This window comes from Lissotriton helveticus, chromosome 6 (genome assembly GCF_964261635.1).
Source record: "Lissotriton helveticus chromosome 6, aLisHel1.1, whole genome shotgun sequence".
Classification (NCBI taxonomy): Eukaryota; Metazoa; Chordata; class Amphibia; order Caudata; family Salamandridae; genus Lissotriton; species Lissotriton helveticus.
In genome coordinates, this window is record NC_136067.1 from 1,679,562,863 (window position 1) to 1,679,585,720 (window position 22,858).

General features: G+C 42.9%; 1 protein-coding gene across 1 annotated transcript in view; it reads right to left on the reverse strand.

Annotated features, from left to right (window-relative positions):
• PAK5 (p21 (RAC1) activated kinase 5) overlaps positions 1–22,858 on the reverse strand; it is an 807,900-nt gene that overhangs the window by 241,219 nt on the left and 543,823 nt on the right. Inside the window, exon 3 of the mRNA XM_078649528.1 lies at positions 14,765–15,550. Within this exon, the coding sequence (XP_078505654.1) occupies positions 14,765–15,550 (786 nt within the window). The remainder of the gene's footprint in view (positions 1–14,764; positions 15,551–22,858) is intronic.

The window sequence follows — 22,858 nt, forward strand, 5'->3', positions numbered from 1 at the left end:
CCCTTCCCTTTCTGTACACATTGGTCACCCCTATGGAAGGCCCAAGGTACCCCCTTGGGCAGGGTGCAGTCTATGTGAAAGATAGAGCATGTACTAGTGCAGGTGACATGCTCTGGTAGTGAATTACAGCCATTTTAGTTTTTCACCATTGTAAGGATAACTTGCCCCATAGGCTATCATGGGGAATGCTGGCTACAGTGGCTACCCACATATCTTCCCATAGGAGCAAGATAGGACATAAAAGTCTAGTATTCCATAACTCAGAATTTAATGACACATCTTTTAGGAAAGTTTGCTTTTAAATCCTGTGTTTGAGAACAGCACTTTTAGAAAGTAGCTGTACTCTTGTCTGACCTTTCTGTGTGCCTTGGCCTGTTTGTGAATTGACTGTCTGGTTTGAGAGTGACAGGGGCTGGGGAGCCCCCAGGAGGCTAGACGAGTCAGCCCTAGGCTGAATGACTGCATCTGCATCTGCATCTTGAGTGGTGGGAGGGGATAGTCTTGGGACCTGTATAGGACTGTGCCTGCCCCCCCCCCGCAGGGCTGGCTCCACCCCCTGTGGTGCGTCTGATGTCTCTGCCCCGCACTGTGAAAGGAGAGAAGGAATCATGTCTACAGTGCTCCAGGGCTGTGCTTTCCATCCACAATGCTGGCTCCACCTCCTGCTGGGCGGCTGACGAACCTGCCCCTCTCTCTGAATGAAAAGGAGAGGCCAGGAAAACAAAGTGCTCAAGGAACACCCAGAAATGGTTCAGACCGAGCTCAGAGCCCTCCTGCAGAAAGGGAACAAAGACTTTTAGGGGTATAAGTACAGGACCCCAGACTACAGAAAATTAGATCATCCTGGAATCAAGAAGGAACCTCTGCCAAGGAGAGAGCTGAATCTGAAGAAGGAAGACTGTCCTGCTGTTGCTCGGCTGGACTGAAGTGTGTTGCTTTGCTGCCAAGGAGAGGGGAAGGACTTTGCTTTGTGATGTGTCCCCTTGCTTGAAGGAATCCACAAGGGCCTGAGAAGAGCTGGCTCCCTGTTATGAAATCCCAGGAACAAAAGGACTTCACCCCCAGATTTCCTGAACTCTATTGAGAGAGTTCTGTCCTTCCTGGAGTGTGTGGCCCAGTCATGGTGCCTCTGGAAGTTGTACCTGTGTTGGGAAGCTGGAAACCAAGCTTTTAAAGACTTTCTGCAAGTTTTGTCGCATCGCTCGCTTGCGGAGTGCATCCCCGACAGTGCGAGGAAATTCCCACCGCTACGAAGGCCGAGATCGTCGCAGCGCCTGTTGCCACTGCCAGAGCCATCGCATCCTTCGTTTGCGGGACGCACCAGACCGGTGCGGGAAGACTACCATCGCTGCGAGTGTTGGCGCAGAGCCTGTCGTCGCTGGGTGAGATCGCCGCACCGCTTGCTTGCGGACCGCATCACGTCGCTGCGAGTGTCATCACAGAAGCCATCGAGGAGCTGCGAGAGAGAGATCACCGCTGGTCCGCGCATCATCACCCAGGAGATCGTCGCAACTCCAAAGATCATCGCATCGTGCCTTTGCAAGAGAAAATTTCCTACGGAACCTACGCACCGGAATCCATACAAATCCGCCTTCCTCCCCATACAGACCGGATTCGTTGCAACACGCCTGCTGCTGCAGCGGGGTTGTCGCATCACCTCCCCAGGGTCTCAGGAGCAACGCATAGCTTGTTTTCCACTGCACCAGCTTCTGCTTTGGAACTTTGTCGCTTTTAAAAGGTACTGTTGGCAAAAAGTGACGCAACTGTGAACTTTTCACGCAACTGTGGATTATTTTATCGCAACCTTAAGAACTCTTTTGCAACCATATTCTTGAACTGTGTATGTTGGATTTTTGTCGTTTTGGTCTTGTGTAGTTTACATTAAAATACCTTTATTTTTCTAAACTGTTGTGGAGTCGGTTTGTGTTGTTTTCACTGTGTTACTGTGAGTGTTGGCACAAATACTTTACACATTGCTTTTGGATAAGCCTGACTGCTTGTGCCAAGCTACCAAGGGGGGTGAGCAGAGGTTATCTAAAGAGTGCTTCCTCCTTACCCTGACTAGAAGCAAGGGTCCCTATTGGGCAGTGGCACCTACCTCTGTCAACTAGAGACCCCTAGTTCTAACAGCTGGTAACAGTAAGATGATACACCTATGGGGACAGACGGTAAGGGCGATGGATTGTTGTTCAGATTTTCTGGGCGTGACAGGTGCTCTGCAATGTTGGGAAGCAGGCAGTTTTGGATTCGCTTTGCATGGAGGTGGGGGGGCTGTAGGGAACAGATTACTGTTCTGTTTACACCACAATATGCAAAGTTGGGCTATAATTCCATCCCAATGTTCAAATTTACACATTAGCATTAAATATTGGAAAGTGCTCCTGTCCCAATCGTTTCACCATGCTGGAGCAATGCATCCCTAAATACACACCCAGATACCGCACATGACAGCAAATACAGATAGGGCATGCTTATCTATGCCTAATGTCCTGGAATGTTAACGATCTGGGTGACAAGTTCAGGAGGGAAGTGGTGCTACAGTATATCAAGGGATATTCTCCTGATGTGTTCCTCCTGCAGGAGACACACCTGGTGGGCACCATGTGTAGAGCCATGGATAGATGGGGTTATAGAATGTTAGCTCACGCAGGATACATGACAGGCTCCAGGGACATGGACATATTAGTTAAAAGATCATTGGCCTTAACAATCCAAAACACCCAGGCAGATAAGTGTGGGCGATACGTGGCCATTACTGGTACATGGAAGGGGGCAACTGTTAATATCCTTAGTGTTTACATCCCACCTGGACCTCATGATACACCACTGCCTGACTTGAGATCATTGCATCTCAGTTTCCCAGATGGAGAGCTATTTATGTGAGGAGACTTCAACTTGACCCTTAAAGATGCAAGCAATAGGTTCCCCACCCCACCTCCCCGGCGTGTGCCATCAAATCGTACATCATTGGCAGACATTCTTAATGCCATGGATCTTGTAGACATGTGGTGCTCTCTTAATCCCACGATGCAGCACTTCACTTTCCACTCTGGGGCACATGATACCCTCTCCAGAATCGATAATGTCCTGGCCTTGGCTCATCACCTCCACCACTTTCGTGATGTTCTTCACTTTGCCAGGGGCATCACTGATTATTCCTCCCATTCTATAGTCTTGGTAATCGCGAGATCAGACGAACTATAATGCTCAACCTTAGGATCTTAAAATTCCCAGGGTGAGAGAGGGACTCGTAAAAGTCACAGAACATTACTTCTTGGAATTGAAAGGGGACAAGGCCTCTCTCCTATTGTAGCCCCCAAGAAGGACTGATTTGTAGGCCAGTGGTCATGTTCGTCGAGCAGCACTTTGCTTCTCAGTTCGGGTTTGTGATGGAGGCCATCCAAAGTGACATCTCACAGTTGGAGAAACAACTGACGCACCATAGCCAAACTGATACCAATCATAAACTGGCACTACAGAACCAAGAGTATTGTGACATGGTGAAAGAGGTGGCCAGGGCTAAACACAGGGCGACCTTACTCCGGGTTTATGAGGTGGGGGACAGGGCGGGTAGGCTGGCTGGACAAGGAGAGGGCGAGCCAATGGGTATTAAAGTTTCATTCTGGAGAGGGGGAATGAATGACTGAAAAACTGGTGATAGCTTAAGCTTTAAATGCCTCCTAATTTTCTAAACTTTACTCTCCATCTCACGCCATGACAGAGGAGGAATCCTGTGAGTTGATAGCAGACTTAATACTTCCTACCCTTATAAACGATGACAATACCCTCCTGGAAGGTGATATTCCAGAAGAAGAAATAGTCTGCCTGCTAGAAGAATTAAAATCTGGTAAGGCACTTGGCTCAAATGGGATGCCCATCAAACAGTACAAATTCATTGCTCAGAAACCTGCACTGTACATGCTACGGATGTTCAAAAAAAGTAGGGAGCGGGTGATCCTCCCCAGAGACCAACATGTGACTACCATTGTAGTCATACACAAAGAGGGCAAACCGCCAGACGACTGTGCTTTATGTAGGCCTATTTCACTCCTCAGTGCAGGAAATTCTGGCCAGACTCCTGGCTTTCCAGTTAATACAGGTCATTAGTACACTGGTCCACCCGGATCAATCTGGCTTTATGCCGGGGCGCAGTACTGCGCTCAATTTGAGGAGATTACATGGAGTACTGGGTCATGCGTGCTATATTCAAGAAGATGCCAACATCCTCTCTCTCGATGCCCGCATGGCCTTTGATACTGTTGAGTGTCCATACCTCTTTAAGTATTGGCTAAAATGGGCTTTGGTCCCAGATTTGTAGGCTGGGTCTGGCTTCTGTACACGAAACCCCAGGCCCAGGTTGTGGTATATGGTGGAACCTCACAAGCCTTTCACCTGCAGCCTGGTACCAGGCAGGATTGTCTGCTTTCCCCCCTCCTCTTTGCCCTAATGTTGAAGCCCCTGGCTGCTTGGATCCAAATGGACTTGCTGCTTCGGGGACTCTGCTGGAAAGATCAGTGGGAGAATAGAATTTCTCCTTATGCTAATGATGTCCTGTTGTATTTGGCAAACCCCAAAATCTCTTTGAATAGAGTAATGCATATACTCACCCTATTTGGCTGTTATTCTGGATACTTGATAAATTGGGTGAAAACACTAATCTATGTATTACATGGCCCGGTGCCCATGCTACCGCAAGACTGTGAGGTCCGAGTGGTTATGAAAGGCTTCAAATACCTTGTAATTTTTGCCACCACTGACCAAGATCTCTTCTATGAGAAAAGCTATTACCCCCACCTCCCAGAAATGTTAAAGAAGGATGTACAACATTGGAGATCCCCACCCCTGTCCCTACTTGTGAGAGCAGTGCTCTTCACAATATTGGCACTGCCCCATTTTCTATACATTCTCCTCAATACGCAATACCCTGTTTCAGCGACATACTTTAAGACCCTAAACTCGTCACTACACACACAACTATGGAATGGGTGTTCAGAATGTATAGCGCTTTGTGAGCTTACAATGGGATAGTACAATGGTGGAATTTCATTACCCGATATACAGAAGTATTATTGGGCAGCCCAGCTTGCCAATAGCAACCAGTGGGTGCACCTATCAGGATATGGATCGTCTGACTATACAACCTGGGGTTTACTTGCTTTCTTTATATTCCACTTCCCCACGATCTGCAATACAAGGCCCCACAGCTGTCACAATCACACATTGGCACACCGCACTGGCAGCGCTGGGGCGGAAAGGTAGATTAACTCAATCTACTCCCCTATAGGATTCTGTTGCATTGGGCACTCTAGGCACACTACCAGAATTTGACAAATGGGATCTCATTGGATTGTCCAAAGGGGTGGGGGATCTCTGGCCACGAGGAGCAGTCACTCCCTTTACCGACTTGCAGCGGGACTATTGACTAGCTCCCACTGAAACATACAGCTATTTACAAGTTCAACACACTCTTCAAACAGCACTGCCTAGAGGCGAGGAACTGCCTGAGTCCTCCCCACTGGAGGATAGACTACTAGATGACCATATGATTCATAAGGCGACATACCTCGCGTATCCCAAATTAATGAATAACACTTCAGACACATTCATACATTTGCGTGAAAAGTGGGTTTTAGATTTGGGTGGAGTAGAAGATGATGAATGACCTGAGACTCTGGCCTCCCCAAGGGAAATAGCAATTAAAGTTGGATCCCACCTGGTGCAGCTCAAAACACTACATAGAACCTATTTCACTTGTACCACATTAGTGAAAATGGACAGAGCAACAGATGATACCTGTCGCAGAAAATGTGTTCAGAAAGGTACTATTTTTCATATTATATGGGAATGCCCGGTCAGACACTGCTATTGGGAAGCAGTTGCAAATTGTATGAATACACTGTGTGGCGCGACTCTCATGGCTAAATGGTGCTTGCAACATTTTTGGAACAAATCAGATCTTAACTATATAGACCAGACCTGGATGACTCTGGGCCTGGCAATATCCAAATGTAAAATTGTCCATCATTGGGGGGCTGAGATGGTGCAATGTCTGAGGGATTGGAAGAACAATATGATAGCCGAGAGAGTGGTTTATAACAATAGAGGCTGTCCAAATAAATGGGAGAAAATATGGGGCAAATGGAATGAATATCCTGGGAGATTGTGTGTTTCCCCCTCACTTGAAAATGGATTCGGGCCCACCATAGATCATATACCCAGATCCTATACAGTTGAAGGTGGGTTTGCAAAAGGTGGGCACTTGTCTGATGTGTAATACAATTGTGGAGCTATATCTTTTTATAACAATGACAATACGTGATTTGATTTTTGGTTTAAATAAAAAGATTTTTTAAAAAGAGAATGAACAAACATTTTTCTTTTTTTTTTTTTAAAGGGAACCCTAAAGATAGAATATTACGGACACTGTCTCCAGTACTGATCTTTTAACCAAATAAAAGTGTTTTCAGGTGTGTTAGACTAATTAGCTCAATGAGACCACATACAAACTGTAACTCCTAGAATGCATTAGGTTATTACTAGGAAGGCATGGACTGGAAACAGTGTCCTTAATGATCTGGGGAGAGGTGTCACCCTATCCAACGAACCCAACACCGCAGAAACACAACTTTCGAGCAGGCATGGAAGCCGTTGCCAAATGGATGAAAAACAGCTGCCTACAACTAAACGCTAACAAGATGGAAGTACTCATCTTGGGCCCAAACCCCAACACCTGGAACAACACCTGGTGGCCCCCGCCCTCAGAAATCCGCCCAGCCCCACGTACCACGCATGCAACCTGGAACAAGCTCAAAATGGACCGCCAGATCAACTCCATCTCATCCTCCTGCTTCCATACCCTCCGCCTCCTACGTAAGACCTTCAAATGGATCCCCCTCGAACACAGAAAGACCGTCACTCAAGCCCTGGTCAACAGCAGACTCGACTACGGCAACGTACTCTATGCAGGAATAAACAAAAACCTGACGCGCAAGCTAAAGAATATCCAGAACGCTGCCGCAAGACTGGTCCTCAACCTTCCAAGACACTGCCACGTCTCCCAGCACCTGCGCACACTCCACTGGCTCCCCATCGAGGCAAGAGTCACTTCAAGATGCTCACCCACGCACACAAGGCCCTTCACCACACCAGACCAGCATACCTGAACAGCCGACTCAAATTCCACCCACCCCAAAGGACCCTACGATCAGCCCAGCTCTCCAACGCCATGGTCCCTTGCACCAGAAGAACCAGATCGGGAGGCCGCTCCTTCTCCTTCCTCGCGCCAAAGCCTGGAACGCCCATCCGCTCCACCTCAGGCAGACAACATCGCTTACCATCTTCGCAAGAAACCTCAAAACCTGGCTCTTCGACAGACCCCCTCCTTAATGGACTGGAACCTGCACCTCCCCCACCCCCGCGTCTTGAGACTCTTAAGGGTGAGCAGTTGCACTTAACAAATGCCTGATGGATTGATTGAGATGATGTGGTTGAACTTCTGCACACGTTTATTCCAACCCGCTGCAGAATTTAGCATTCCTTTAGGGGTGGCTGTTAGCCTAGTCAGCCTTTGGCTGATCTTCCCCCAAACTTGTTTGCCTTACTCCTCCTATCTTTGCTGAACTTGTTTTTGTTGGCCTTAGGACTCTGCACACTTTCCCACTGCTAACCAGTGCTAAAGTGATGGTGCTCTCTCCTTTAAACAAGATAACATTGGCTTACACCCAATGGGCACATTTCATTTACTTGTAAGTCCATAGTAATGTGATACTACATGTTCAGTGGGCCTGTAAATTAAATGCTACTAGTGGGCATGCAGCACGTAGTGTGCCACCCACTTACATAGCCTTTTTAGACATGTCTCAGGCTTCCCACTGCAACCTGGTTGTGTAGTTTTAAACTGCCATTTCGACCTGGCAAAACAACCTTTGGCCAGGAACAACCCTTCCTTTTTAATACATATAAGTCACCCCTAAGATAGGCCTTAAATAGCCATTGGGGCATGGTACATTGTATTTAAAAAGTTGAATATGTACATTTAAAGTTGGACATGTCTTGGTAGTGATAAACTCATAAATTAACTTTACTATTGCAAAGCCTACCTCTCCCATATGATAATATTGGGTTACCTTATGACATTTAATACATGAAAACTTTTGATTGGGAGCAGGTAGGAAACTCATGTTTTGTATCTGATGGTAAACAGGCACATGCATCAAGGTAGGGTTTTGTGAGTCCTTAATTGCGATAATTAAGGAATCGCAATTAAGGACTCTCAAAAAAAGCCTATGCATGTAGGAGTCGCTGTAAAAATAGCGATTCCTACACATTCCTTATTTGCGACTCGCAAATTGTGAGGCGCAAATAAGGAATGGCTTCCCATTCATTCCTATGGGCCTACAGGGAAATTGCATGCGCAATTTGCGAGCACCAATAGGTCCTCGCAAATTGTGCATGCAATTTCAGGGTGCAAGGGTGTCTAAAGGATACCCTGTTGCACCCCTGAAATTGATCTGTGAACATACGTTACGCACACACCTGTGCTCTATTGCCGTCAACCTGAACTTGTGACTTTCAACCGGTCTCATGCGACCTGGTAACCACGAGTGGCATTTTGTAATTTTAGGTGCTGTACTTACCTTAATTTTTTTTAATTGCCTATCTCTGGTTCTACTGATTTGAATTTTGTTCTTTTGATATTAAGTAATGTATTACATTTTACTCTATGTTTCTAAATTGGTGTGGGATCAATCTTGTGCTGTGTTTTCACTTTATTACTGTTTGTGTCCTGCACAAATACTTTACATATTGCATCTAAGTTAAGCCTTACTGCTTTTGTGCAGACCAGAGGGTTGAGCACAGGTTAATTTAGTGACTTTTTGTGGTTCACAATGATTGCGGCTGTTGCTTGAGAAGGACTCATTCCCCCTTCAACCAACACCTGAATTTTTCACAGAAAGTAATACTGGAAGAAACAGAATGGACCTGTACAAATTCAAACAAACGCTGATTAACCTATACCACAGCAGCTTCAGGCTCCTAGTGGGTTCTTCATTATTTTCTTCTCACAAGACTCAGGCAAACAACAACTGTATGAAACAGCACCAGCTTTTGCATCCCCTAAGGAGCCTCGGGCATCTAGAAAAACCCATGGTAAATTAACTAATAAAACACACTTATTGTAACTTCAAACTAGAAAGCTCATGTAACTGACCATAAATAATCCTTGGACTGAATAGGTTACCCAGCTCACATATTTAATGTGACTGACCACAAATATTCCAGTTCCTTTTGGAGAAGTATGTTTGTTTCAACTCAGCCAGGCACAGCGGTCCCTTGTTCCAGTATCCAGGAATTGGTATAATAGAGTATTTCTAAAATCTTTAAATCAATATTTAATGATTTGATTAGGCTTCTGTCCAACCTGGCTCGGATTTTCAGTGTACCGTTCTTTTTGTATTGGGTATTTTTTCATAAATTATTCTCGCATAGTATGCAATACAAATATAAAATCATATACTGTGCCTCATTTGGAGAAGTAATGACTTCATAAATATGTGAAGAATTAACATCATGATTTAGTTTGTGGATCTAATTAATCAACTCCTAGCAACTCGATTGAGTTGTAAATCTATCTATTAATCAATCAGGGGGTTTAAAGTGCGCTACTCACCCGTGAACGTCTCAAGGCGCTGGGGTGGTGGTGGGGGGAGGGGGTGCAGCTCCTGCTCAGTCTGGAGTTGTGTGGGTCTAAAACATCAATTTCTTGCACTTTGATGAGAAAAGGTGGATACTGGAAGGTCACAGTGATTTCAGACACATCCATTCTGCAGGCCAAGGTGTCTGTTCTGTGGTGCCTTTGGGTGGGGCAAGGGACAGCAAATAACTGCCTCTCTTGACAAAATCCATTCCGAACTAGATAATGAAAAGGTCAGATACAAATGCACAGAATTTACTAATGATTATTGCTGCAACATATTTATTAACTGTGTTGTGCACTGGAGTAGGTACACACAGGCTTCCTTTCTGAGTTTGTGTTGGACCTGGCCCTCCCTGCATGGTCATTCGCAAACCTTTTGCCTTTACCCTCCAATTTCTGCTGACTCTGTTTTTCCTAGCCTTAAGTCTCTGTGCACCTTACCACCATTAACCAGTGCTAAAATGCTTCTGATCTCTCCTAAAAACATGATAACATTAGCTTATACCAATTGGCATATTTAATGTATTTATAAATCGCTTATTGTGCCCAGGGCCTGTAAATTGAAATGCTACTAGTGGGCCTGCACCACTGTTGTGCCACGGACTTAAGTAGCCCATTTAACATGTCTCTGGTCTGCTAATTCAGCCTGGGTATGCAGTTGTAAACTGTCATTTCAACCAGGAAAAATAAGCCTTTTGCCAAGCCTAAACCTTCCTTTTCAATACATATACGTTATCCCTAATTTAGACACTGTAACGTATAGAGAGAAGGGTACAATGTATTTAAAAAGTGGGACATTTACTACTAAGTGTCCTTTTAAATTAGCTTTTCACTACTGCCAGGCCTACCACTCCAAATGGATAACATTGAGTTACCTTATTATATTTAATAAGCTGTCATTTCCAAATGGGAACAGGTAATCAGTTCATGTTTGATGTCTTCAGAATTGTAATGAAAAATCCTACCTTATGGTAAATTCAGATTTTAAATTACAATTTTGAAAATGCTGGTTTTAGAAAGTTGGGAATTTCCTGCCTTAGCCATTTAGTGCCTGTTTTCTGTCCTGGGTACATGACTGGGTGTAGCTGACAAATGGGTTTTCTGTATTTCTCCTAGACAGCAACACAATATAAATATAAAGCTTAGGTGTTCCTGGATAGCCATCACTGGCAGGCACTTGAAGAGGCTGTGTCCTGCCTCCACCTAATGGACTGCATACCACCTGCAGTTAGTTTGGAGCTGGGACAGGGACTGCAGGATGCCTCTGGACTTCAAAGGGAAATCTGTAGAAGCGTTTCCCCCACTTCAAAGGCACCACTGGGTATAAATACTGGACATCAGATACCAACCGTTGACTACACTTCTGGACCTGTGGATACTCTGCCAGGAAGAAGAACGGCTGACTGCTCAAAGGACTGCCACTCTGCTGGACTACTGCTCTGAAGGGCAGGTGCCCTGCCTTGCTAACCTGTTGCCTGGGTGAGAATGTCTGGGCCTGCATGTCTTGAACCCCAGAGTGACTTCAAGGGCTAGTTTGCTGGCTTCCTCATCTGAAGCCTCAAGGACACAACAGGTTTCGAACAACCTTGCACCTGCACCTGGACTCTGCCATCTGTGACTCTACCCTGCCAAGTGGTGCCACCCCAGTCAGGGATCATTAGAAGTGGGCTTAAGGTGCCTTTCCAGCCTCTGTGGTACCAGCGTTATTGACGCATCACCTCTGCTGCGTGGCGCAACCCCAAGCAGAACTTACGCATCACCGCTGCTTCGTGGATTGGACTAGCGGTGGGTGTAATGTTCCGTTCTACCCACGGAACTGGCAGCGAGCTGCCTATTTTCCATCCGTTGGCGCAATTCTGCAGAATCCCGCAGAGTTTTTCTGTAACTCTGCAGAATTCCATGAAATGAAACTCAGCAAGTTCCGCCCACCGCTAGACTGGACCATTGCAAAGACCCGCATCACCACTGCAGTCCACAATACCTTCAGAACCGACACTGTGCCATGCATACTCAGCGCAGGCCCTTGCATCCCTTGTCCCCGACAGTCTCGAAAATGACGACGGACTCCGCATCAAAGCCTCACAGCTCCTCAGAACTACGCATCTCCTAAAATACTTAATGCCTCGATGAGTTCTGGCTTTGCATCCCAAACACTCGTTGACAGGATCCTCGACAACGATGCAGGACCTTGCAACGCAGACTCGCTGCACCTCAGAAACAATGAATCACTTCCGCTGCACGATGCACCTTCGATGTGGATCCTCGCGACGCTCCACAAACCAGGATTTGAGGTACTTTGTCCAGCGGGTATAACTGGGTCCCTGTAGCCGGCCCACGGTCCATCGCGGTCAGGCTGAATTTGTGACTTTGTCCCATTCCAGCACGCCCACATATCCACAGTTGGCACTTTAAATGGTTTGGTGATATTTTTACAAAAATCTTTAAAATTGCATATCTCCAGTTCTACTGATTGGATTTTTTTCATTTTGGTCTTTTTCAATTATTACAAATTATTAATTGTTTCTAACTCTTATGGGACTCGTTTGCTGTGTCTTCTCAGTGTGCTACTGTTTGAAGTGTTGCACTTATACTTTACAATTTGCCTCTGAGTTGAGCCTGATCTGTCTGCCAAGCTACGTGAGGGTTGAGTACAGGTTCATTTAAGGAAGAATTCAAAAGAATTGTGGTTGCTGCTTGAGAAGGTTTTCACCCCTCTCAACCAGTAACCCAATTTCTTACAGTTTGCAGAAATGTATTGCATTGTCGTGTGCACAAGAGTTAGAAATAACATCACATGCTTCAAACAATGTTGGGCCTTAACTTTCTCAGTGGTGTTGGTAAATGGTAATTTTAGATACTGCGAGGTGCGTAAATGTCACAGTGCTGATGGTCACTCGTTAAAGGGTATCTCGACAAGCACTGGAGATGTGTTTTTGCTGCAAGGCAAGCATCTGCCCCCTCTTTGAAAGTAAACGTCTTTCTAGAAATATTGATTGTTTTTTTCTTTCTACCGGTTTAGATCCACAGATTGCATGCTATCCCCAAAAAAAACTCAGTCATCTATATTCCTAAAACCCTGCTTGAAAAATTGACCTTGACTTAAACTTTCAATTTTACTCTCCTTGATTTCTTTTGATTGATCGTTCCTTCTCTTCCACCTTTGGCCGGCTTACCTCATATATAGAGTAGTTTACGTTCTATGTCTCTCTGCCTTAATCTCTCTATCTTTGAACCATATCTCTGCATCGTTACAATATATCTATTCATTCCATCAACTACTTGCTTCTCACAAGAAAACTGCTGTAAAAGCATTAAAGGGTTTCATTTAGAGCACAAGACTAAGCCTAATAATCAATAAACTCTGCACTAAACACTAACTTTGATCCCAGACCAGCATGCTGCTTGATGTAAAGGACTTCAATGCCCAATGATATATAGGCACAACATTTTGAGTTGGCAAAGACCAAGTATTAAAGTGTATGTGCCTTTGCCATGTTCCACAAGCTTCTGTTGTTCTCTTTATGACTATGGAGACCACTTGCTCGAAGACAGCATAGACACTTTTAGAATCAACCTCATTGGCCATTTTGACAGCCTTACAGCTGGTTTGTTGCGGAATTGGCAAGCGACCACATGATAATATTCCCTGAGTCCATTCCGCCAGTGCCTTAGAAGAAGTTCCGCATATGAAGGCATCAACGCACATGGATATCCCATGGATATCTGGGGATGGGGAGAGTGGTCAACCCTTATCAGGTCCTTTCCTACGAAGAATCTATTCGACCTGTTTGTGTAAAAGTTTTATTCTGCCATTCCTCCTACAGAACAACCAGTACATTGTGGTGCATGATAAGATCAAAGATTCGACTATAGTATATCCCTAGTATATATTAGGTTGATATCCCTAGGAGAACACTGAACCTCCTTCAGAATTTACCAAAGAAGTAAGCCTGGAATATCTGGCTTCCATTAAGTTAGCCCATTAGGCGGGTGGTGATATTATTGGATGGCTACCGGTGAGATGAGCACTTAGGGCAAGTAGTAAATAAAGAAATCCGATGGTCGATTGAGGTGGCTCCTGTCCGGGCGAGTGAAAGATGCCACAATAGGTCTCAAAACCAAAGCAGACATCATTGCACCAAGGAGCATTCTGAAATGCCTGTTGGTGATTGTTAGAGATGCCAGACTGGTTAAAGGGAACTGTTTTCCCTGCATTGGACGGCTGCTCTCATTTTCATCCATTACTGGCAGAGTGCATGAATATTGACAGCCACTAGAACTTTCACATTATTCAAGTGCAAAACATTTTCCATTCTGCATTTGTTGTTGAATAGAAAATGTGTTTGTTGTTTAATGAAAAATAACACTTTTTAGAATGTTACACAAGGGAATCTTACATTTATGTTGGCAAGTGGCTACTGTACTAAATCTAGTTAATGGCCCAGGCTCATCCTGTCTTTCTTGCGGTTTCAGGTCTTCGTTAAGTGGCGAGTGAAATGTGGTTGACGTTGATGTTTGCCATGATTAGCAATAGAAATAAAACTTGAACAATAACATGAATAAATCAAAAACAATAAGCGAGTATGCTTTAGGGATGCCAAATGAAAATCTGAATGTTAGCATAATAACCAGTAATTATGTCATGAAAATACAACTTGGCTTCAGTACATTGATAAAGGAAAACAAAATATCATGAAAAACACAAAGGGTGACTATTTTTAGTTTGAAAAAAGATAAAAAGAAGAATTAGGCATGAACGCTGTTTCCAAATGCTGGCACATGAACACCGTAAGAAACATTTTTAGGCACATAATATACGTTTATTAATTTGGAAAGCACCCAATTGAAGTTGTCAGAACTATTGAAGCTTTAATATGCAGCTCTCTAATTGTATACTGAATTCAAGTCATTGTAGAAAATAATTATAGGATTTTATTTTAACTTCAACAGCAAATCTGATATATTTAACTACACTTATAAAATTAGGTTAAGCTTATTTTTTATTTCAGTTAACAATATTTTCATGTCATGAATGTAGCACACTATTTTTCAGGAGGTTAACTTTACCTTTGCAATGCACGCTGCTGTTTCGGACAAGCGAGGGTAGGTATATGAGCTGTACGAGTGTCCTTGATGGTTCATTTTACAAGCACTTGCTCCATATGGAATCACTGGCTCCTGCAGGCCAGACCCTGATCTTGACCTCTGTCTTATGGCTGGCTGTGGGCTTGTCTGGCTCACATAGGAAGACTTGGGCCTCCTTTCATAATCGTCCTTGGAAAGTCCATCTCCCCAGTCATTGTGCTCAAGTCTTTCTGTCGACCCTTCACTGAGAATTCTAGTTCTAGAAGGAGTGCACTTGTAAGGTTCTGCATAAACTACAGGCGATCCAGAGCTGGGTCTTTGGAACTCCCATTTCAGACCACCGCGTTCTGATGAAGCACCTTTATCCTCCGTGTGTGGCCGATACTCTGGAGAAAACCTTGAGATATCTGATTTTAGGGGGTTAATGTCTGGATAATATGCCTCATACGATTTCATTTTCATGGCATGGCCATTTTGCTTGGTAGGTTTGCCTCCTTTACAAAACCTGTCTATCTCTTCTTCCTGGCGGATGCCTTCTCTGCATTTTTCAGAAGCATAACCTCTGTCTGACTCACGGGAATACTGGGCATAAGAGATGTAGCCATTTTCCTCTAGGTGACCTTGGGCGTGGTTGGAATTCCCTTGCCGCGGGGTGGGTGGACTTTCTTTACGTAGGGAATTGGAACGTGTAACTGAAATACTGTCAAAATCTTCTAGAAGGCCATTGACGGAAGTATCCTTTTGAGGTTTATTTCCTCTAACAATAGTCTGGAGAAAGAAAAGGAAAATGAGTTTATAAAATGGGATTTCCTTCATATTTTATCTTTTCTTTCACTCAAAAAGAGGCGTACTGAACTGTAGCGTTATAAAAGTAAATCAGTGAATTTCAGAGTTTGGTCATGTCGCTTAAAGTAAACTGTTGGATTACCACAAATTCAGTCAGATGATTAAACGCAATATATTAGCAGTACATTACCTAAAAGGATAATAAATATGCACATTTTCTATCCCCGCAAGCACACACTGTACACAATACACAATGTACATTTGTACGCAATATTACATGACTCAGGGTCTTATTGATCAATATTTATTGCTATAAACAAGTATACATTCAATTGCGGTGAAGAAAAAAAGTATTCATTTAGGGATACTCACAAGCAATAAAAAATAACATTAGGAAGCTTCTTCTCCAAGCCTTAGAAGAACAGTTGAAATTAGCTGATGCCAGCAAATTCAAACAAGTGTAATACTGTGAATAAATATGTACCTCAACTTTGTTTTCCTGTCATTATTGTATGCCTGTATTATGATAAACGCTATAAAGCATCTCATATTTTGCAATTATTTTCTAAGTATGGACTGTAAAAAAATAATGATTTACATGAAAGTGTGTTATGTCACTAGCTGCTCTGTGCACTATTAACAATCTTCTAACAGGTCTCTTGACCTCAAACCTATACACCTGCTGCCCAGGTAAGGAGTAATGTTATTGAGCAGGCGCCCCCTGCAAATAGAGGAGGGGCACTATTTGTCGCTCCATGGACAAGAGCCAAGGTGAGGAGTCCGTTGTTTGTTTCCCCATGGAGGAGAGTCGTGATGTCATCTAGAGGCACCTGGGACAGGAACATTTACGGCGTTGAGAGGCGAGAGATTGGCCTCTTTTCTTTCCACCGCACTCTTGCATACCGGATCACAATCCACCCACCCACTCCTAGATGAAGGCGGAATTCATAGCAGCAGAAAATTGGGGCTACCCCAAAAATGTAGACTGATTCACTGACCCAACGCCTTGGAGGGGTGTTGAGTTGTGTAGGCACTGGGCAAGCAGGAGGGGAGACTGGCCTGTAGGTGGTCCTGGACCTTATCTGCCCTACCCCCAGATTCCTAGAGATTACCATTTTGGGTGAAATGCCTGGAGTAGAACATGTTGGGCAATTTGCCTAGTGACAGCACAGTAAAGGGGTTACCCGAAAATTGAAGCTGATTTACGAAACTGATTTGTGTGAGCACTGGGCAGGCTGGAGGGGATACTGACCTGCCAATGGTCCTGGACCTTTCTTCTCTACCCCGGATGCTTGGAACCAAACATTTTGGGGTATGTGCTTGGTGACAGGTACGCCAGCAGGAACAGAGTGCTATGTGGTGCCCTGGTGTATGTGTTAGCATAGAACTGTGGCTACTGCCCATCCCTCAGCTACTTGCACGTTGTGAGCACACTATTGATTCAAGTGGGATGAAAAACATGAGGGAGGTGCTCTTAAATGGGTGCAGTCCAGGAAGAGTGTTTAAGAAACTTGCACAATAGGTGTGGCCTACAGAACTAAGGGCAGTGCCTATAATATGAAATAAAAATATAGAAGGTGACTGTCTCACAACGGAGTGACCTGAAACCTAGGGAGCACAGAGAGATGGGGGAAACCCAATAAAAAATGTAACATTCGACAAAATGATTATCACAGGACAAGAGTGCAGAGTCTAGAGAAAAGGGTTATCATAAACCAGGGACAATGCAAAATCTTCGAGGAGAAATTCAACAAGTAAACAGTGAAAATACAAACACAAGGATGGGAAAGGAGTGGAGCCAATAGACGTATGTAGGAGATGGCACCAGGAGAAGCAAGACTAGAGACCCGGGAATTGCCAGTGGTCTGAAGAGTAGAAAAGCAAAATACAGCAATAGAGGCCCTTGACAAACTGGGGACTCTCAGACAATTCCATGGTACCATTCACAGGAAAAATGGAGGGAGTGCAGTTCTTAAAGAAGCAGAATTGGATCGGAATTGACATTTGGGAGCAATTTTAAGGCAGAAACACGGACATAGTGACGTTTACGTGCCAATTAAAGGCATAGCATCTGCATATCGAGTTTTAAATATTGTGCTCCCAAAATATTGTGGAAAGAATATCACCTACCAAAATATCTATAAGGCAAGAATATATAGGAAAGTCTAGATGCACTACACTTAACTCCATGACAATATATATTTAAAGGGACTTAGATGTGGAGTTCAGAATACTAAACCTGTATGTACTCACATACAATTATGTTTATGCTATTTTGGCAGACAATATACTTTTTACAACAATATTTTGGAAGCACAATATTATTGTGTTTAATAATCCAAAAATGTGCACATCAATAAAAACTTCACGAAGAGCCAAAATCGGTGTTGTGCATTCATGTCAACCACAGTAAACAAACTAGTCTGTGGAAGCGTGGGAATATTAAATTGAAATCTGACTATAATTGTCACAATCCTGGCATCATAAATTAGTTTCTTCAGAAGCTACACAAAGAACAAGCCACAAGTTGCAACTGTATTGCATTCAGGAATCATGGACTGAAGCTTGCAATGTAGGCATGTTAATCTGCTGCTTTACAAATACTTATGGGTTCAACATGAGGTATATTCACTTTGAACTCAGTTTTACTGATGTTTAATGCCAATCCATTATCATCAATCAATTGTTAAATTACAGTGTGGTAGCTAGTCAAGGACATCGAATTGTGTCCATAATTGGGTTGAGTGCTATCAGCATAGCTATTAACCTCCATTCATGTCTTTGCTAGAAATTCATTTATATGTTGCAAGTAGATGTTAAAGTGCTATAGGGTTAATGGAAGTCAACCCACCAATCCTCACAAGATTAAAAGAGGACCTAATAAGAGTGATAGGATCTATAAAGACTAAAAAGTGGATACAAGAATAATGTTGTTGAATTGATTTATAAAGTCTATATTGATTATCCAGCGGATTCGGAACCCACCGTACGTCTGAAAGGCAGTATGTCTAAATTACATTTTCAATTATTCTTTACACATTTTGCTCCATTATTAGCTTATGTCATAGTAGTTCACTCCATACTAGGATTCAGCACAATATTATTGTGTCTGTATTGTATCATCGACTAAGTGAAAGTGGACAGTTCCAACTCCCAATCATGCCAGCCATTAGTATTATCCTTCTGTGGTGCATACATCAGGCAGAGCTTCAATATATTAGTTTTTATGTAAGCTTGAGTAAAACTCAAATTTCCCTTGTTGTGTGCCATGGTTTGGATTATGTCAATATCTTTCTAACACAGGCTAACAGTCTTCATGTAAACATTTCCACCTTATGATCCAGCCAGACTATTTAGAGATAGATAGTCCCCCTATAAAGCATGCTGATCTTGCCAAAAATGATATGTAGAGATGTTCCCCTTTCCCTTTTTTGCATTGTGCGAACCGTTAACATTATAAGATGTAATGCTGATATTTTTAGCCAGAATGTGTTGCTATTTTTCTTATGCTAGGAGAGTTTGCTAGATCCTTGAAGATACCTATTAACATTGAATTTGAAATTGGGTTGCTGATCACCTAATGAGCTGCACAAATGGTGTCTATCTCTGTAGTGCTCCACTTGCTAAGATTTGAGATGACCCTCATTCCAAGGCTGCTCTACATTCCTCCTGCAGCTATAGGAACCCTTCAGTTCACAGATAACATGAGCGAATGGCAAAACAAAGTGCTAAAAAACTGATGCACCTGAATGAATCTTTAATAATTCCCTAGGCACGGTATGTGAAAGAAAACATAAATCAGCCAACTATTAGCGTGATTAGTTAGCAATAAACCAGTTCCAATGGTACCTTATGTTTTATCTCTGCATGTGTCCACGAGTCATCAATTTAACATTATAGGTTGAAAGATCAAATTCCTAGAAGCAGTGATCCAGTGTGCTCACCATAAAAACAAATACATGTTTGTTATTTATGTTGTACCTTGAGTTTGAAATGTTCATCAAGACACACTTTAGCGCCATCGTTTATAAAGTTACAGAAAATTGCTGAGGTTGAAAATGTGTTTTTTCCCTGCCAGAGCTCAGAGCCAGACCATGTTTGTGATGGGGTGAATTAGGTCTAGACACCAAACCAATTTCCCTCTTGATAAGTAATTCCAAATGAGGGTAAACCTGGCTCTTTATGTTTTATATTTTGTGTTTGATTGAATGGGCAGTCGGTGGACATGTTGTACTGTATTTCTGATGGAAGATCCCACCCATGGAGCTGTTGAAAGGCTCCTTCCAAGTGTTTAATCATGAAAGTGGGTAAAACCTCCACTTCTTTTCCTTCTGCAATACAGAGCCGCTTTTGGTTTGATATTTAGCAGTAGCATTCTAATTTCTGTGCAATCTGAAACAGCATGTAAATAATTCCAGCCATATTTCAAGCTCTGATGAATGCTCCCTAATAATGTCTTGCCCAGTACGTCTTCCAGATCTCACACTTGAGTGGTGAGGTTGCCTAGTAGCAGTAAATCTACACACGCTTGGAAAGCAGGTCCAAAATAAAGACACTCATTTTTGTCTCAATGGGCTTTCGTTTTCCACTGTATTTTAGCTTGTTTTGCAGTGCAGGCCACAGATCCCAACTAACATTTCTTTAATATTAACTTCTTAAGGTTGCCTAGATTCTGAAGCCTAGCCTGGTCAATAACTATCCAGTGTAGGAGCTGCTCATTGTGAGGGGTAGTGATTTTTCATATTTTGTCATTTATTTTTCCAAAGAAAAGGCCTCATGGCATGTCTCAATAAAATGGATTGCTTATTCTCCTAGGGAGTGCAATGGGTGTAGTTCTCGTAATCTTTCTTCCCTGGTGGACCGATCCTTTGGTGGTTAGGGTGTTTATGGGCTTTTTAATACTGGTTGTCTTACTCCAGTCGTACATATTTCTTCCGGTTGTGGTCTGTTATTAATTCTGGATTTGTTTAATTAATTTTGCCAGAGTTATCATTGGATCTAAAATTGATGTGTGAAAGTCAGGATAGGCAAACCGTCTGCCAAGTGGGATGAATATATCACTACCAAAGGGGGCTGGCTTTCAAAAACTCGTGTTGATATGCTGTTCATGAAAGGGGCTTTTCCCAGACATCTAGTTATACAGAGTTGTCTAGTTTTCTAAAGCTTAAAAAAGTACTGGCCAGATTTGCTATCTCCAGTGAAGAGCCTTTGATAATAGCAAATGTTTGAGAGGCCTCTTTCTGAGTCCCCAGCAAATATTTGTATCTCCCAGTTACATAGTGATAACCTGTTCCTACTAGTTCTTAGAGAAGTGCATCTTGAGCATACGCTTGTTTATCATCAAAGGGCCTGTGGTCTTTCTGATTATAATTTCATCAAATGTTACAAGTCTTAGAACCCAAATGTATATGTTATTTAAGAATTATATCCTCTGATATGTTATAGAATAACATTTTATGGCAATACATAATAACATATTGATGCGTGAAGGAGTGTCAGTAGGATCTGAAGAGCAGAAACCACTCTTAGTGACTCGAAGTCCATGTGAGGTTCGGAACCAGAACTTACATTCCTTTCTTTGACACCAACTGATGGTAGTATGGTTCAGCATGGTTGGGTAGGGCACTAATTCCTCTTTTCTCCTAGAGTGCAACAAAGAGGAACCAGCTGCTGCTTGCGCAAAGAAAGACATTGTTCTAGTGTGTACCAGTGGTTCGGCTCCATTGTACCAGTTCTCATGGCAGGAAAGGCAAAGCAGTCGGTAGGAAACAGTTCTAGTAACCTGGAAGGTCTAAGTCATCCTCGAAATGCTAACTGCCATGTGCAGAGAATGGTGTAGAAAGGGACAGTGGTCTGCTTTTTAAAGGAGACAGGAGCCAATGGAGACAGACTAAACGTTGCCTTATTTGGATACGATACACCAAGGTGTGATCTCTCTTTCCGAAACCTATTGGAAGAGGACAGGAAGAGGGAGGTTCCAGCAATCATCTATTTAAGCCACATTCCCAAAAGCCTTCAGCAAAGAGCAGTGGGATTACAAAACAGGCACTCTTTCGTCGCACAGGCCAGTGAGCTAGGAAGCACCCTTGGGATGGGAAAAACAATGGAGGGATGAACAATTACACCACAACGACTGAAATCACACCTTGTGTAGAAGCAAAGATGAATAACATAGAAAGTGACAAAAACAGACTCTGTGAAGGTACAAGGAGAAATTAGGAAACAGCACCTTGTCAAAGGGCAAAGAAGACTATAGAAAACATTCTCTGGGAAGAAATGATAAGGACTAAAGAAAAACGTGCCATGTGAATGAACAAGAAGGACTGTGGAAAACTTACCTCCTGAAGAAACAAGAAGATCTGTAAATAATATACCTTGGGAAGGACCAAGGAGCACTGTTGATAAGATCAAGAAGCTCGACCTTCACAAGCAATACTAATATATTAAAAACCTTATTACCCTGCAGTCCAGCTAAATGTGATTACCAAAAGCTTTAAAGTCAGTTATACAAATTAGTAAATAATATGTATCATTTAAATATACAGAATACAAAGTATAGCAACACTGGATTAATCTAAGGCAAATCCAGTACATAGGTTTCTTCATTGAATGTGGCCTAACCAATTCCTCTCACCTACCTTAAATTATAGGGAGGAGTTCTCACTCTCATGAGAATGTTCTTATGACCCATAATAAACTATAATTGTAGCACTCAAAAACACATTCCTAATTGTAGCACTAAAAAACGTGCCTTAGTAAATAAATCAAGGGCACTGTATGAATTAATTAGGATAATTAGAGATAATCTACCCAAATAGGTATTTCAAAATCCATAGAGCTAGACACAAGCTGCATTCACATATGTGTAGATTTCTTCAGGTTGAATATAGCCACTCGAGGCAGAAATGGCTGAACATGAACTGGTGTATAATGTAACCAAATTAATCTTCCTTATTGAGCTTGAATGATAATCGAGTCAATTCCAATATGAATCATTTGCAGTTACCAAGGGCCACACTTATCCAGATTAAACTTTACACACCTGAACTCACCACATAACTACACCCTCCACTAATTTGTGTACCTGGTCAATAATTCAACTTTAAAATACTGCAATATATGCTCAGCTCAGTTTAACAATGATCCTGGAATAAGGAATTATTTTGAATTTCTTTTTCTATATTAAATTGCTTCCATATAAAGTATCAACTTTTTTAGCAGCAATACATTTATTTTGAATTAATAACATTCCTAAATAAGCCCAGACCAACAAATCACTAGACTCCCACC